The sequence below is a fragment of the Phalacrocorax aristotelis genome, chromosome 8 (assembly GCF_949628215.1).
Source record: "Phalacrocorax aristotelis chromosome 8, bGulAri2.1, whole genome shotgun sequence".
Taxonomy (NCBI): Eukaryota; Metazoa; Chordata; class Aves; order Suliformes; family Phalacrocoracidae; genus Phalacrocorax; species Phalacrocorax aristotelis.
This window is the reverse complement of record NC_134283.1, coordinates 44,807,858-44,823,722: the sequence shown is the minus strand read 5'-3', so window position 1 is coordinate 44,823,722 and position 15,865 is coordinate 44,807,858. Positions and strand designations below refer to the sequence as shown.

The 15,865-nt window shown below is 40.4% G+C and overlaps 1 protein-coding gene across 6 annotated transcripts in view; it reads left to right on the top strand.

Annotated features, from left to right (window-relative positions):
* The window catches only part of AFF4 (ALF transcription elongation factor 4), a 54,280-nt gene that overhangs the window by 37,175 nt on the left and 1,240 nt on the right, over window positions 1–15,865 (top strand). For 5 of the 6 annotated variants that reach the window (XM_075102984.1, XM_075102986.1, XM_075102985.1 and 2 more), the window contains 10 exons: window positions 480–568; window positions 2,146–2,383; window positions 4,531–4,628; window positions 6,421–6,484; window positions 6,635–6,771; window positions 7,169–7,240; window positions 7,923–8,016; window positions 9,136–9,179; window positions 9,978–10,198; window positions 10,797–11,865. In XM_075102984.1, the coding sequence (XP_074959085.1) occupies window positions 480–568; window positions 2,146–2,383; window positions 4,531–4,628; window positions 6,421–6,484; window positions 6,635–6,771; window positions 7,169–7,240; window positions 7,923–8,016; window positions 9,136–9,179; window positions 9,978–10,198; window positions 10,797–10,915 (1,176 nt within the window). In that variant the 3' untranslated portion in view covers window positions 10,916–11,865. Of the gene's footprint in view, window positions 1–479; window positions 569–2,145; window positions 2,384–4,530; window positions 4,629–6,420; window positions 6,485–6,634; window positions 6,772–7,168; window positions 7,241–7,922; window positions 8,017–9,135; window positions 9,180–9,977; window positions 10,199–10,796; window positions 11,866–15,865 lie in introns of those variants that run through there. The other variant, XM_075102989.1, reaches the window with a different exon arrangement.

Below are 15,865 nucleotides of genomic sequence, written 5' to 3'. Positions count from 1 at the left end.
TCAAGACCCTTTGACTTCAGGATTAAATGTGTATAAAAATCCAGTCTTCATCATCTCTGAGCTTACTTTAATAGACAGCAAGATTTTTACCTTTTTTCTGGCATTCGTAAGACACCTTTATTAAGCTCCACAACATAAAATCTGCCTCCTGATCTCTTATTGAAGCCTTTGGCAGATTTTTCTGGTATTTCATGGTGATAATATGTTTGAATGAACAACTTAGCTGCTACTACTTTTATGCAGGTTGGTATTTTAGAAGCCAGACTTTGTTTTTCATTATGTTCCAATATCAGGGTCTGATCAAATATTTGACACAGACTAGATGCTGTGGGGCATGTGTTTGTGGTCTGTGCGTATCTTATTCTGTGCACTGCAAAACACCTGCTAAATTGAGTCTCTTAATGTGAAACATTGCCACTCTCGGTGAAACTCTAAATGTGGACAGTTGCCTGGATGTGTTTCTTTTTTGCTTTATTCAGAATGAGGATGAAAACAGAGCCAGTGAAAGCAAGAAAACGAAACTGGAAGAAAAAGCTCCATCAGGACACAAGACTTCTAGCAGCAGGGAGTGAGTATCTTGGCTGTGTTTTCAGCAGTGATGGCTTAGGGTGAGCAAGGAGAAGATAGGTGCCCATCTTCCCCCCCGCCCCTGCCAATAAAGTATCTCCTCATTATTAATCAGTGGGTAAAATGTCATTGTTTCTTACCCTTCAGACAGATTTACTTCAGAGTTTCTACCAGTAGTTGGTGGAAATTAATTTCCATAACCAAAAACGTTGGCCAGGGGCAACTGTTCTCCGTAACAGAAGTAGGGTAACCCCTCATGAGAAGGGTCGGTGTATTACAGAATATAGGCTTCCTGCTTTTTCTCTAATACACAGTGGGGTTTGGTTTTGGTTTAGAGATCAGCTGTGTATCTAGCTTTTTGATCTTGCAAAATCCATGCTTTTGAATTAACCCAGTCTGGTAATTCTCCATTTAGTAAGTTTGTAAACTGAGAATAAATTACTTGACCGGCGTTGTCTGGGTAGCTGATGGCATTGAGGTTTGGATCCATGGATTTAGCCTCACATTTGCTTGATAGATTAGCTAAAGAAAAGTGTGAGTGACACAAAAGCAAAGTAATACAGAATTAGCAAATCAATAACATTGTTTAATACTCTTTTGCTTGTATGTTATTTCTGTAATTTCTGTTATGCTTTTGTTTGACTTATTTCTTGGTCGGTGTTAATCCCCAGGAAAGAGTAAGCTGTTTTTTTTTCCACTGCCTTTTAAAACTCTGCTATTTCAGATCAAGAAACCGAAAACTGGTATAATTATGTCATGGCAAATACTGCTGTATAGCGAGTAATTGCCAAATTACAAATATGTGAGAAGCTGCAGCACATCAGATGCTAGAAATTGTGCTTGCCCGTTCTGAATTAAACAGTGTCATACTGTTTGTTAGGAGAACAAACGGATGCATTTCTATCTTGATTATGCTTTTTTACCTGTTATTTCTGATACTTGCCTGATTGCCAGTGCGGTTCCCTGCAGGACATTTAATTAAATGAAACTATATGACTTTACAAAGATAATCTGTTGAAATTATTATTATGGGAAGCCAAGAAGAGTCAAGAGTAGCCCTCCGCAGCCCAGGTAAGAGCGTACTGAAAGGCCACGCTGAGAAAGCTTTCCAATTTCCTGGGTTCCAGAGAATATTTATCTGGACCATCTTTTTTTCTGAGCTCTTAGGCTGACTAGTCTGCAACAGACAGGCTGGCGCTAACGCTGGCATTAATTTCTTCCATTGTAAGTGTTTGGGGTGTTTTTTTAAGAACAGTTGTAGGGATGTGGTTTTATGGTTAGAACTTGTCTACTGTGTTTTCAGGTCAGAACAAATAAAATGGTGAAAACGAGTTCAATCTGGCTTCATAGAAACCTACTCACCGACATGATTATTCTCTTTCTTTTCCACCATAACTGGTTTGCCGGGTCTAACAACAAAAATCTTGTTTGTTTTGGTGTTTGTTTTTTTTTTTTAAAAGTTGGGTTTTTATTTAAATTTCTAAAAAATAAAGTTTTGTGTGGTTGGGTTTTTGTGTTTGTTCATTTTTTGTTTTTAAGGGGAAAAAAACCAAACCTGAATTTGTTCATTTTGTCCAGGTCCTCAAAGCCAAGTGCTGTTAAAGAGAAGGATTTACTGCCGTCTCCTGCTGCCCCAGTCCTGCAGAAAGATTCCAAGCAAGAACATGGGTCCCGGAAGAGGACAGTCAGTCAGTCGTCATCCTTAAAGTCCAGCAGCAACCTTAGCAAGGATGGTAGCAGCGGCAGTAAAAGCAGCTCATCTTCCAAACAAAAGAAGACGGAGGGGAAGGGTTCTAGCAGTGCTAAGGAAACCAAGGTAAAGGGCTTATTCTGTAAACGCCTTAAGCCTGTTACTTTGCTTTACAGTTAGACATGCTCAGTGTGATCTAAACAATAATTTGCAGTTCAAGTTAAAATGTAATTAGTTTTAGACATGCATTGTTCCGTGTCGTAGTGCTTAAGTACCTTGGAAGTCTACAAATTAGAAAATAACTTTCGAGGGATCATGGAATACTAATGTTTATTCTCACCAAATTCTTATGTTAATTAGTGAAATGTGTTTAGTCATCTTCTGATTACTGATGCTGCTTATTTATTGTTTAACAACTTTAATAAGAAATATCACTAAAAAGCTGTCGACACAACAGTAAATAGAACAGTGAGGTTGCTCTTGTCTCATCGGAGCAGGTACAGATCCTGCCCTGGTTTTTTTAAGGAGAGCAGGAGCTTGGCCCACACTCAGTGCTAGGGTGCGAAGCTATAGGTCTCATTTTATGACACTGGGACCTCAGAAATATTATTTTAACTCCAGCTTGGGAACATACAGCGCTCTCCGTGGTTGGAGTGGAGAAAACATGGTTATAAAACGTCGCAGAAAATGGTTTTTTAAGAGGTTTAGGTTAGGAAGATATTTAGATGGTGGAATTAAAAAATATTATGAGATGATGATGCTCTTGGGTCACCAAATTGTAATGCGCTTTTTCATCAGTATACAAATATGTATTACTGGGCAGAAATTAGCCTGCGAGGACATCCGAGAGTGGATTGTTAAACACCTGTGATGAGCAGTTTCTATCGCATAGACAGTTGTTGAGCATAATATGTTTAACTGGGAGGGATTTCACCTTTGTCCGCGATGCCAACGTGTGCTGCGGCTGTCTCCAAGCGCTCTGTAGCAAAGCCCCCAAACCTCTGATAGGCTGTGGAAGCTCCGGTAGCTTAAGCAACTGCTAAACCTCAGTAGCTGGATTTGCAGTCTCTGAAAAGCTTAGTAGCAAAGTCTAAAAATGTTCAGGAAGGATAATTGATTTGGGGAGGAGTAAAGCAGCAAAAGAGACTTTAGCAATGGCAGAAAGTAACTTAGTCATCAGGGTGGAGTTAATGAGTATCTGAACCGGGAGACGGACTGTATCACTTCAGATGCCAATGCCATGAGATTTTAGAAGCCTGGCAGGGTTGCATATATCGGTGGCTGCGTAAGACACTTCCAGGAACTGTAGATAGTGAATTTACCTGACAGGCTGAGGCTCTGCCCTTTATTCATCAGCGTAGAAATGTCCCTAAGCCAGGTGTTAATTTGCGAGATGTTTATCGCTTTATACTTCAGATCTACATAGTCATGCCTTTCTTAATGTAGTATATACCCTTCCTGCATTGCACCGCATGCTTTGTTATTGTTTCTACGTTACAACGGTGGGTAGTACCCTGCTGTGCGGATCCGGTGCCTTGCAACCAGGATCCTTCTGGTTAGCAATGATTTGATAAATGTAGGTTACGAAATACATCTATATAGGTGGTCTTTGGTCATGATAAATTGGGAGAGCAGAAAACACATATGAAGCTGGGGTGTTGTTTTATACTCTTTAGCTACTAAAAAAGATTTCATTTAGGATTCACAGCAAGTTTCTAGTGGCCAGTTATTTAGCCTGAAGTGTCATGTTGAGCCGTGGGTAATTTAGGGGAGCAAGGACAGTGTTGTGAAGACAGCCAGCTTTTCTCCCTGAAGGTGCTTATCCTTCTGAAATATACTTCTTTCAAGGCAAAGACATTCAGCAGAGTGTGTGGTTGATAGGCATGAGAAATCATAAAAATATTCATCATCTCTTTGTCAGAGTGGAAAAACAGGACTTGGAAACAGGGACATGGGAGATTGAGGGAGGGATTTCCTGGACCCAGGTGTGTCTAGAAAGCCTCGGCTGCATTCTTTCCTCTAATGGAGATCTGGTGTATTAGAGTGAGGAGCTTGATTAAGTCTCTGTGTGCACCTCTGTGCCAGCCAACATGCCTCATGGATGCTGTGGTACTGTCTATGGTGAATGGCAGCTAAAGCAGCTGCAAAACTGATCTTACTGCATATAATGCGGGAAGTCATGGGAGAAATTTATACAACAAATACTTTTCTTGAAGGCAGAGAAGATTTAACTGTTCTTTAAATTTATTATTTGGCAACAATTTTCCTTTCAGGAAAAGATTCTGAACAATTCTTCAAACTGCCCTCCTGCATCTGCACAGTCCACGGAAAGTTCAAAGTCAAGAAGAGCAAAACTTGTTTTTGATGATAGGTAAGAACAGCAGAAGGTGCCTTTCCCTTTGTGGGGGTGTGACTCTCGGAGCATAGCCGGTTCCCCGTGGAGAAGAGTCCTCGTTTTGCTTCACAAAAGACGTTAAGTCAAGCTCAGACTCTGGAGAGCAGCGCGTTGTTCCGGCAGCGATGTGCTTGTCCAACTGCTCCCTGTGCCATTTACTTGGCAGGCGGCGCAGTCCTTGAGAAGGAACTGTAGCTTGCCCCGTACACTCCTACCAAGCATAAAAGGACCATGCAGTAGACTTAAATAGCTCAGGGTTCTTCTGTTTTTGAATGCTGATGGGTCCTTTTCACCTTTCCGGAACGCTGCTGTTACCTGTCTGCCTGTTCTCTTCTCAACAGAGCCCGCTTCCTCTGGAGTAGGAGTTGTGGTCACTGAGAGTAGAGAGGAGCCTTTGTTTTTGAAATCCCCGATCCACAAAAGCGGGATTGGTATTTAATCCTGCGGGGTCAAAAGAAAACATCTTGAAATTAAAACAAAACAAATATTTTACCATCTTGCGCAGACTTTAGGTTTCACTGGCGCCAATTCAGGTCTCGGCACAATGCTTGCTCTTAAGGCATCTCGCCTTGTTGTTCTTGAAGTTCACTTTGCAGATAAAATTATGTTTGTACCAAATGTACAAGTAACTTCCTGGTTACAAACTCATCGGAAGTGGGCAAGCTAGTTGGTTGTTGGTGGGGTTTTTTGGTGTGTTTTTGTTTTTGTTTTTTTCTGATGGTTATTTCTTAAAGGGGGAGAAAAAGGAAGTTCAGTGGGTTTGGTGATTAGAGTACACTGTCAGTCATTTAGGGCAAAATAGTTTATGGGGACTCTGTAATTATTCCAAGACAAAACAGGGCCAAGAAATTGAGATAAGATCAAGGTTTTTTTTTAAAAATCTGAGTGTGTATTGAAGTACAGGAAGACACAGTGCAAGCTCTCTCCAAGAGAACAGAAATTGTGCTTTGGAATGGTGTCATGTTATAACCTGATGGTTATGATGGAGACATTTTTAGGATTTCTTGGGCCTAGAACTGGTTGAACTAATTTTGTAGGTATATAATGTTTTTGTTGTTAACTGTTCCTTTGCAATGACATCAATTTCCCGTAAGTGGACTGTTAAAAATGTTGATTTCAGATATCTTCGATTCTTGAACAAGTAAGATAGGGTGGATGGGAGGATTTATTTCAAACCTTAATCAACTCATAAGTAATATGTTAATATATTGAGATGTATAATTACACTTTTATGATTTCCTTCTGCTAATGTAGCCATGAAAGTCACTTTGCATTGATTGTCTTGGGTGGCTAAGCAAAAGCAATTAACCCCTGAATGCATCTTGATTCTTTTGCATTATTGTGATAATTTTAAAATACATCCACCCTCAGTAATACCAGTCTCGGAGGCGCTGGATTAATTTGTCCTCAGATTCTGTGGGCTTTTTCCTTCCCCTCTTGTTGGTCAAGTGTTTGGTTTGCTTGACTATGAAATGCAGTAAATTTAACCAAATTACATGTACTTACCAATTTGCTTGAAATACTGTTTTGAATTACCTGAAACTAAAGAACTAACTTTAAACTACTTTTAACAATTTTATCATACTGTAACTAATCATACTAGTTAACTATTTTAATGGCTTTTAAAACAGTTTTATCATAGTGTACCTCCCGTAACTTGAGTTAGACCGGAAAAACATGAAATTCGGCAACATTAAGAAACTCAAATCATAAAAGGAAATGCAATATGGGTGGGGCCCAGTCCATAAACGTGTATCCTCTGTTGCAGGACTTACTCAGCTGATCATTATTTACAGGAAGCAAAGAAGTTAAAACATAATGCAGATGCATTGGTAAGTGAACCTCCAATACTTATCCAGTGTTTGCACATTATACGGGGGTTTGTTCACTGCTTTTGCCGTTGTGCTACCCTTCCCTACTGGAATTTTCTTATACTTCCTCGGTGGTTTTTTGTCCTTAAAAGTTTTTTCCAATCTCTTCAGTCTGACAGGTTTGAGAAGGCTGTGTACTACCTAGATGCTGTAGTGTCATTCATTGAGTGTGGGAATGCATTGGAGAAAAATGCTCAGGAATCCAAGTCCCCGTTCCCTATGTATTCAGAAACTGTGGAATTAATCAAGTAAGCACTGCAAAGCATAGACAAAAGTCAAGTGGGTGGGAGGGAGGTCTGGAAACTGGAGCTTCTAGATCGACTAAAGCTTTTGAGATCTCTTCTCATACTCCTATAAAACTGCACCACTTACCAGTTCATTCCAGTTGCTGAGGCTTTAAGTGTTTTCATGAAGGTTGAGATGCTTTCTGCTAAGGCTCTGGAAGTCTCTGTGCAACGTGTAACACGTGCGAAGCGAAATTATTCCAGTTACTACGTGATCAGCATTTTGCTTAGGGTCTGAGAGAGGTTCCTGAAATGGTGAAGGCAGTTGAAACTAGAAATTCATAAGAACGTCAGTGTTTTGTGATTGATAAATGATACTGTAATCTTTATTTTGTTGTTTACTTAATGTCTTTGTTTGTAGATACACTATGAAGCTGAAGAATTACTTGGCGCCGGATGCTACAGCTGCAGATAAAAGGCTAGCAGTGCTTTGGTATGTGCATTCTGAACTTAATGCAATGCATTGATTAATTTCAGATGTTTTATCTGCCTGAAATGCTGTATTACACTGAGTTGTCAGGTGTTTCTGAGCCAAATATACGAGTTTTCCACTTGGCTGTACGTAAAGATTAATGCTGTGTATCTGATTACTGTAATTTGGGGCAGAGGGGATGTTGACTATGTCTTTGAAATGTGAAGGAAATTACTAGATTTGTAGGGAGCAACAGCAGAAAGGATGGGGTTCCTTCCTATGTATTCGTCCAGTGATAAGTCAAAATTTGGACTGGCTGTAAAGAATTATCACTAGCCTCCTAGATCAAGCAGAGATCACTAGATCAATGAAACGGCTGCAGCAGGTGTAGAGGACCAGAACCAGTTGGTGTCAGGTGGAAGAGAAAGCGGAAACCGTAGCAGAACGTGTAGACTCGGTATGTCCTGACACGAGTGAAACAAATGAAACTCTTGACTTAAAAATTAATAGTTTCAGCATAAGGCACACAGAGCTGGTTTTATTCCTTGGGAATTTAAAGTGCTCATCGATTGTTTGGTAGACCTACAACCTGAGACTTGGCAGAGAAAGCTTTAAAAACACAGCTACTATTTTTTTGAACTTCGCTCAGCTGTGATAAACTTGGCTTTAACTGTAAATGTTTTGTTATTCTGTCGTTGGTCAGTCTTCGGTGTCAATCTCTACTATACCTAAGGCTTTTCAAACTGAAAAAGGAAAGTGCATTGAAATATTCTAAGACTCTGACTGAACATCTGAAGGTAATTGCATATGTATTTTCTTAAAATATTAAGACCTAAGCAAATTAAAGCTCTACATCACTTAAAAACCCTGAATCCAATTTTCAGACTGCTACACATGAACTTGGAATATACCATTTTTAGAGCTGGGCTTTGAAAGTGTGTTAAAGTTGAGTAGTTTAAAGCTGGGAAGAGACAGGATGGCTGTCGTAATCCTCCTGGTCCTAGCGTGATAGCTCTCTATTAATGATTTGATCTGGCTTTTGTCATCTTTAATAAATTGAGTAGGCTTCAAGGAGAATTTAAAAATGTTTTTCTTGCTGCAGCTACAACAAGCTGAAACTTCCCTTTCATGTTTAAGCTTAAGGGAATTCAGGATCTAGGGGTGAGATGGGCTTGCAGCTATTAAGCCTTCGCAAAAGCTGGCACCAGAGCCAACTTCTAATTCAAAACCAAACTGGTCTTTCTGAGTTTTTGTTGTTTCTAGTGGGATGTTTGATTCCACCCCCTCCCCATGAATTTGTTTAGATTCCTCTGCAACTGATATAAAAGTGCCGTCAGGGAAAGGAGACCAAGAGACACATCTTTTGAATTAATTTATTTTAATCAAGATGATGCAGATAAGAAAAACTGTTACGACACTTTTGTGACATTACTGAGTCCTTAATCTAGAGTGAGATTTTTCAAAGGAGCACTTGGGAATAAGTAACTAATGTCACTGGCTTTCCCTGACACCTCCAGCTATCAGTACGGAGGGGAAACAGCCTTGTCACGTGCCTGACTTCTCCGAGTTTTTGAGATACCTTTAATAGTTCAGTGCTGGTAATAACAGAGATTTCTTCCTATTAATAGGCTGAAAACCCAAAACGTTACGGTAAGAGGCAGTGGGATCTGATGACTAGAACAAAGGACTACTCCAATCCTGTATACATTTAGTGGCCTTCTTTGTGTTGTTAAAATAATCCTTTAATTTGTGTCTTAGTTGTCAGTAAAAAAGGGGTATTTTCTCAAATCTGAATTCACTTTTGATATTATTCAGAATTTTGGTTATTGCTTAAAAGAAATTAAATAACCAGATAAAGTGTAACGAGTTAAAGCATAAACATAAATCGGGTGACAGATGTCTTTCTCCCCAAACAGAATTCCTATAATAATTCTCAAGCACCGTCACCTGGTATAGGAAGGTAAGTAGTAAAAACTGTTACTTGTATTTCTCAACTTCGAGCTGGTTTTCTACACAGACTGCGTGCCTGGGGTGCTCAAAGAGTAGCTTTTCACCCTTCAAAGTGTTGGGCTGATTGTCCAAAGGGTTTATGTTTTGATTTGGTTGTTTACATAATTATTCTGATAAAACGCTTGGAAGACTGCTGCTTGTGATAGCATGTCACTAACACACAAGTCACTTATCTCTGAGTTTTGTTATTTTATTTAGCACCTTTTCCCTCAAAACAATAGCTTTGCTAATGCTGCAAGCTCAGGCGGCTACAAGGACTTACAGTGTTGTCTGTCCCGTAGTCTGGCAATTTACTTCTGGTCTTTAAAAGCTAACAGCGGACCTCGGTAGATCACCCTGTGAGTTTGAGGAGGGCATTTCAGATTTGCATCGTGTTATCTGAAAGTGTAATATGGCAGCGTAGTTACCGTGTAGTTGTTTTCATTATTATTCTATAAGGTTCGATTTATTTAAACAACGAATTTAAGATTTTATTGAATTAAAAGATGATGAGGTTTGGTGATTAGGTTTTGGCTGTGAAGCTAAAACGTAAGAGTTGGAGGATCCTCAGCAGTTGTTACCAGCTCGTGCGTTTCATTTGCTGCAGGGCAAATCCTGACTTCTTAACGTGTGAAGTGGGAGTGCTTCGGCATCTCACGCCCTGAGATGTGGGAAGAGAGGTCTTAGAGAGTATTAATCTCACTGCCTGGTACGACTGAAGTATATCTATTTGCATTTTACAACTTAATATTTTTCTTTGGATAAGCAGCAAGCCTGTCGGAATGCCGTCTCCAGTCTCTCCAAAGCTGTCTCCAGGGAATTCAGGAAATTACTCTTCCGGGGCAGCCAACCCTTCAGGGAGCGGGTCTTCGGTGACGATCCCCCAGAGGATCCATCAGATGGCAGCCAGCTACGTCCAAGTTACGTCCAACTTCCTCTATGCCACTGAAATCTGGGACCAAGCCGAACAGCTGTCTAAAGAACAGAAAGGTAAGGGCTGGCACAGGTGGGTTGTAGCGTCAGATGTACCAGAGCGTGCTGAAATGCTCGTGGGCTTTGAATTTTGGAGTTGCAGTTACCAGTGCACAGGATCCTTAACCAGGTCCTCTGCAAAAGTGAGAGATGGAAGGTTAGACTTTGGATTACAGCGATCTCTTGGGCTGGTTGTCTTGGTTGTCAGGGTGGCGTTGGAGGCGTGGTGTTTCCTACCGGCCATGTCTTGAACAAAAACTAAAAAATCTGTGTGGCGTTTCCTGTCAGATGTTAGGCGTAGGAAGGGGAACTTGGTACATTTCCATTTCTGAAATTCTTAAGTGAAATATGCGTTTGAGGGGGAAGGCCAAGGGCGTTTTACAATAGTTTAACCATCCTCTGATTATTCTTATCAACCAGTCTTCTGCAAGAGAGTAAAGAAATGGCTTAGAAACGACCTTTCTCCTTTATTTTTATTCTTCCATCATTCAGCCGTCTTTCTCTTCTTCTCTCTATCTTAATCTAAAAGATTCATGCTGAAAAGATGAGGAGTTTGGTGTAATATTTCCGATATGAAGAGACGTTCATAGTTTAACTTGTGTTTCTGTTGTTTTAGAGTTCTTTGCTGAACTGGATAAAGTTATGGGCCCTCTGATTTTTAATTCGAGCATCATGACAGACCTAGTGCGTTACACCCGGCAGGGATTGCATTGGTTGCGCCTGGATGCCAAGTGATATTTTGAACTGAAGGAATGGAAAATGGAACACATTTTTCTCGCTGCCTCTGATCTATCTCCACAACACTGTGTCATGTCAATAAGGAAGACTGCCATAACACATTGCTTAGTTGACACTAAGAGCAAGGAATGCTTTCACATCTCTCCCATCCTCATTTGTGTTTTGTGTTTTAATCCCAAATGATCTGGTTAACGGACTTCTTCAGAGTTCCCGTTTTAAGTTATTTAAATATTTTAAAATTTGCTACATATAAAGGTGTAGTTTTGCTGATCTATCATGGATGGATCATTGGAATTCCAGTCATAATACATAAATAGTCAGTTAAAATCCTATTTATTTTAATTTTTTTAATTTTAATTTTGAAAAGCCCGGTTTGGGGCCGTTTTTAGTTATTTCTTCCCTAAATTTACCCTTTTGAGTACTTAGCAGGAATTAAACATAGTCACTTTATTTAAGTACTTTGTGAGCTTTGTTACTCTGTAATGTCTTGTGGTGGTAGAGCCTGTAAAAGGAACTAGGGTTGATAGGTTCTAACGCATAGGGACACCATACTCTTCATGCCTAATGCCTATGAGTCAACTAATAAATGACAACTACAGATTTATTATTGCAGAATTTGTACTAAATAGAAAAGTTCCAGATATTCTTCTACGTATTAAGATACTTCATTTAAATGAATTATAAAGAAATTTATATGGAAAAGTATTTAGCTGGATCTGACTTGGATTGTTTTCAAGGCAGTTTCAAAACATCGATTAACACTATAACAATCACAAAACATTACAGTAATTTGCATTTAACGTGTAATATCGAAGTAATGGTGTAGGAATGAACTTCAATGTGACAGGTGCGACGCATACAGGAGAAGTTTCTGAAATGGACAATCTTGTGCTTTTTTTTTTTTTGTATCTCTTCGTTTAAAATACATTGTCTTTCCTTGCTTGTCATTTTTTTGACACTTACAAAATCAGTGAACTTTGTGGTTAAAAAAACCCCAACAATAGCTAAATTTCTACCAGAACTGTCATTTGCATCTTTTCCATTGACTGAGGAATCTTAAGTAGAAATCGAGGTCCATTTTTTTCCTTTTAGGGTCTGATAGGTAATGGACACTACAGGATGACAGTGCAACAGCCATCGTGGGGTGGGAGCACACCTGCTATTCCAGGGAAATTATCTGACTGTTTTGATGCAGAATGGATTTAAAACTTGTATTTACCCCGTGCTAATGAAGGTCCCGTTAATGTTTGATGGAGCATAATATTCGCTTGCAAGGGAGCGACTCAGTGCAAGAGAAATGGTTCGTGGAGTCGCAATTGACTGCTCTCAAAAAGTGTAAACCAAAGTACCTTTCCACGTAAGGTGCTTGTCTGAGTAAAAGGATTAAAATGCTACTGCTTTCAGTATTGCTTAGTGCCCCTAACATGTCTGGTGTGCCTTATGCCTTACTTTTAGATGAAGATTTTATGAACTGTTTACAAGATGTTTTACAGCAGGACCAGGAATACTGTATGCAGTGGTCTTCTGCAGTACTTTGGTAAAATTCCATTTCCTTTTTAAAAGTACTAGCGTCTGTCACACAAACTGACTTCTCATTGCGGTGGTCTCCTTTTTGAAGAGTCAAACTCTGGATCCTTTGGAGTGAGATTGTGGAATGCTGCTTTGTTTTCTCTCCCATTTAACCCTTTATTCTGTACCAGATATGAACGTGCATGTTCAGGAAAATGATTGCACTAAATTTTTTGTGTAGGTGTAGTTAAGTGCCAAAATCACGGCAACCTCAAGGGAAGGAATAGAATTCTACGCTACTTAGTACTGCAGTATGTCCTATGGGCTTTAAGAGTTTAGAAGTTTTGCAAATTAGTAACCTACTAAAAGGTAGCTGCATATTCGTAGAGCTTCCTTTGCGTTCCAGCGTGTTTTGTACTTCCAGAAAAGCTTTGCTACGTACGAATTGATACATGGTTAACAGACCTGTGACTTTTTCCATGATAGCTGAATTTACTCTTCAGGTCTGTCGGAGCACCCTTTTTATTGAATCACTGTGCGAGGTCACGTTTCTGTTAGTGTTTGCTGTTCGAGACAGAACTCTGTACCCTCAAACTCCGCATCTTGGTTAATGGGACACTGTCAACTATTTTTCCTTTAATACTCTAAAGTGCCTAGCACACTTTTGACGCTATATCAAAAAAAAAGAAAAACCTTCGTAGAAGTTGCATTCGTAGGTTATTTTTTGTGTAGTGCTGCACTAGCCAGCATGGCTGTTTTTTGGCTTGCTCCTTTGTGCACAGTTACCATTACTGCTAGCAGGAATGGTCTCATCTCTGGGAATTTTTTTTCCTTAACTAGAGTCCCACAAATACCTTTTGGTGTCTCGCTAAATTGGTCTCTTAAAAATGTATCGCTTATCCCTAGATCAGTGGATCCTAAAAAATCGTCTTCAGGTGACCAGAAGACTTTTTACATCGTGTCAAAATGTGGACCTGAGCTGGTTGAAAGTGTCCCACCTAAAGAGTAGTAAAATATCCTCTAGAGTGCTGTCCCAGGTCTTCTGTCTGTACGGGAGATATGCAGCGGTCTTAATTGAAAAGAAATGCCTTACGCATCTGTGGCTATTTCAAACACATAAATTTTAACTTCGCAAGTCCAAAAAGCATATCTTAATTTGGGACTTACCGTTGTTTCCGAGAGAAAACTTACGCACTTTGTCAGATTCCATAGCTAAAGGAACGCGAGTTCGCGATAGGCTTCCACCCCTCCGTCAAAGTGCGGCCGATCGGCCTAGTCCCGTCCTTTCGTACCTCCACGCAACAGCAGTGGGAACGCGTGCCGCCTCCCTACCGATGCAGGTCGCGCTAGTGACTCACAGCGAGGGAATCCCGAACTCCTGGCTTCCTAAATGATTCCCTGGACGGTCGTATATTAAACACATATCAGCGCCGTAATTTTAATTCCCTCACTGAACGCGGTCCCAGTTGGTGAATCTTAAAAAAAAATGGCTTAATCAGACTAGGCTTGCTCAGCTGTCAATGCTATTTGAATTTGCTGTCAAACGTGCAGGTTCCTAGGTGATAAGGTGCAACCATTTATAATTATAAGCAAATCTTCAGGACACCAGAGTAAAACAGCCCGAGACTTTTTATTTTGATTTGAAACTATTAGCCATAAAGCAGAGCGTATGGACGGCTCTTCTTGGCTTTTGATGGCAGTATGCAATTTGTATTGTATGTGTCTTTTAATATATATGTATATATATATGAACTCAGTCTGTCCAAAGTATATGTTATACTTGTTTTTAGATTATGGTGCAACTGACTATATTGATATATTATTTATTGAGTGCTGAATCACCATCTTAGTGGTGATAAATCTTGCATATTATACAGGAGTGCAATGTATATTCCTTTAGATTGCTGAGGCTTGATTGCTGTGATAACAAAAAAAAAAAAAATAAATGCCCTGAAATGTATTTATGAATGGCCCCAACATACAGAGAGTCAGTACTTTTATGGAAATAATGTAGCGCTTGCCTGGGGCAAGTAAAATAAAGCCGTAGGCAGATAATTATGTGGTTTGCCAAAATGGCAAACTACTGGAAAGAGAGACTACCTGTGCTGTATTTAATATTTCATTTACCTAACAGATATTTGCTGTCACTGCAGTGTTTCTATTAAGGCAGATACAAAAGGGCCTGAGCAAGTCAAGTTTGAATTACCCATTGGGGAGTAAAACAACTTCCAAATTCTTAGATTTCTGACAAATACTTTGGTCAGGGTTTAAATTACTCCATCTGATGAATCAGTGTTACGGAAAACCCTGTGTTTCCAAGCGACGAAGTTAATGCTAGACGTCTTCAAGTCTAAAGAGTAGCCAAAGCTTTTGCTAGCCAACTCAGACAAATCCAGACCCAATCCAGGAGACAGATTTCTTAAGTAGGAAGGTTAGGTGAACTCGAACAATCAGGGAATCGTGATGCGCGTCCAGCTCCATGACTTCTCGAGGAATCGGTCTCTGCTGCCGTGATGCCATTTGGAAACAGCAGCGCTGGGGCGGGGGGGAGGCAGGGAGGGAAGGGGCGGCTGGACGGTCGCTAAGCTCCGCTCTCGGCGTGAGCCCGGCAGAGCAGCAGCTCCGGTCTGTGCTGGGTCGGGCCTTGGGCAGCGTGGGCGCTCTGCCGGCTCTCAGCCGAGTTTCACCCGCACACGCTAGCCGGAGCTGTCTGACAGGCTGTGGTATGGCGTGGGGTTGATGTAGGCTGTCTTTGTGTAAACGCTCCACCCGTTCTCATTCCATCTGGAAACGGAACGGACGCGTATCCGTTCCTGTGGTAACCCTCCGCGCCTGCTAACGGAGCTGGTGCGGGCAAATTGGAGCGCAGCGTTCCCTGTCTTCGGTTTTTATATGCAACCCTACCCGGTTGGTGTCGTTGGGTGCACAGTACTTCTGCAGCATTCGATTTTGGCTGCATTGGCATTACACACCTGAAAACTCAACTCTAAGGACCAGGCATGACTTTTGCAAGCACAGTTCCTGACATTTGTATCTGGTCCCCCTTTTAAATTGTTTTAAGAAATTTTGTATATGGAGGATAAAATGCTTATATATTTATTAAAAATCCTTTATCTTATTTGAAATTATTATTTGGTGAAGAAGGGTTTTTCTTTGGGGGAGGGGGGCTTGTGGGTGGGGGAAGGTAACTTTTAACCTGTCACTTATAAATGAAGCCCTTATTAGTCACACGGAAAGGTACTGTTAGTAACTACCGGGATGTCTCTGTTTTATGCTTTGTACATGACAAGTCCATGTGTTACATTCTTGTTTCTATGGAAATATTTAGGCATCTGTCTTCAACCAAAACCGGGGGGGGGGGGGGGGGAACCAACAAAAAAAAAGAAACAAACTGTGATTTTTATTTGTTGCAATACATTTGAAATTTCAAAGGGTACT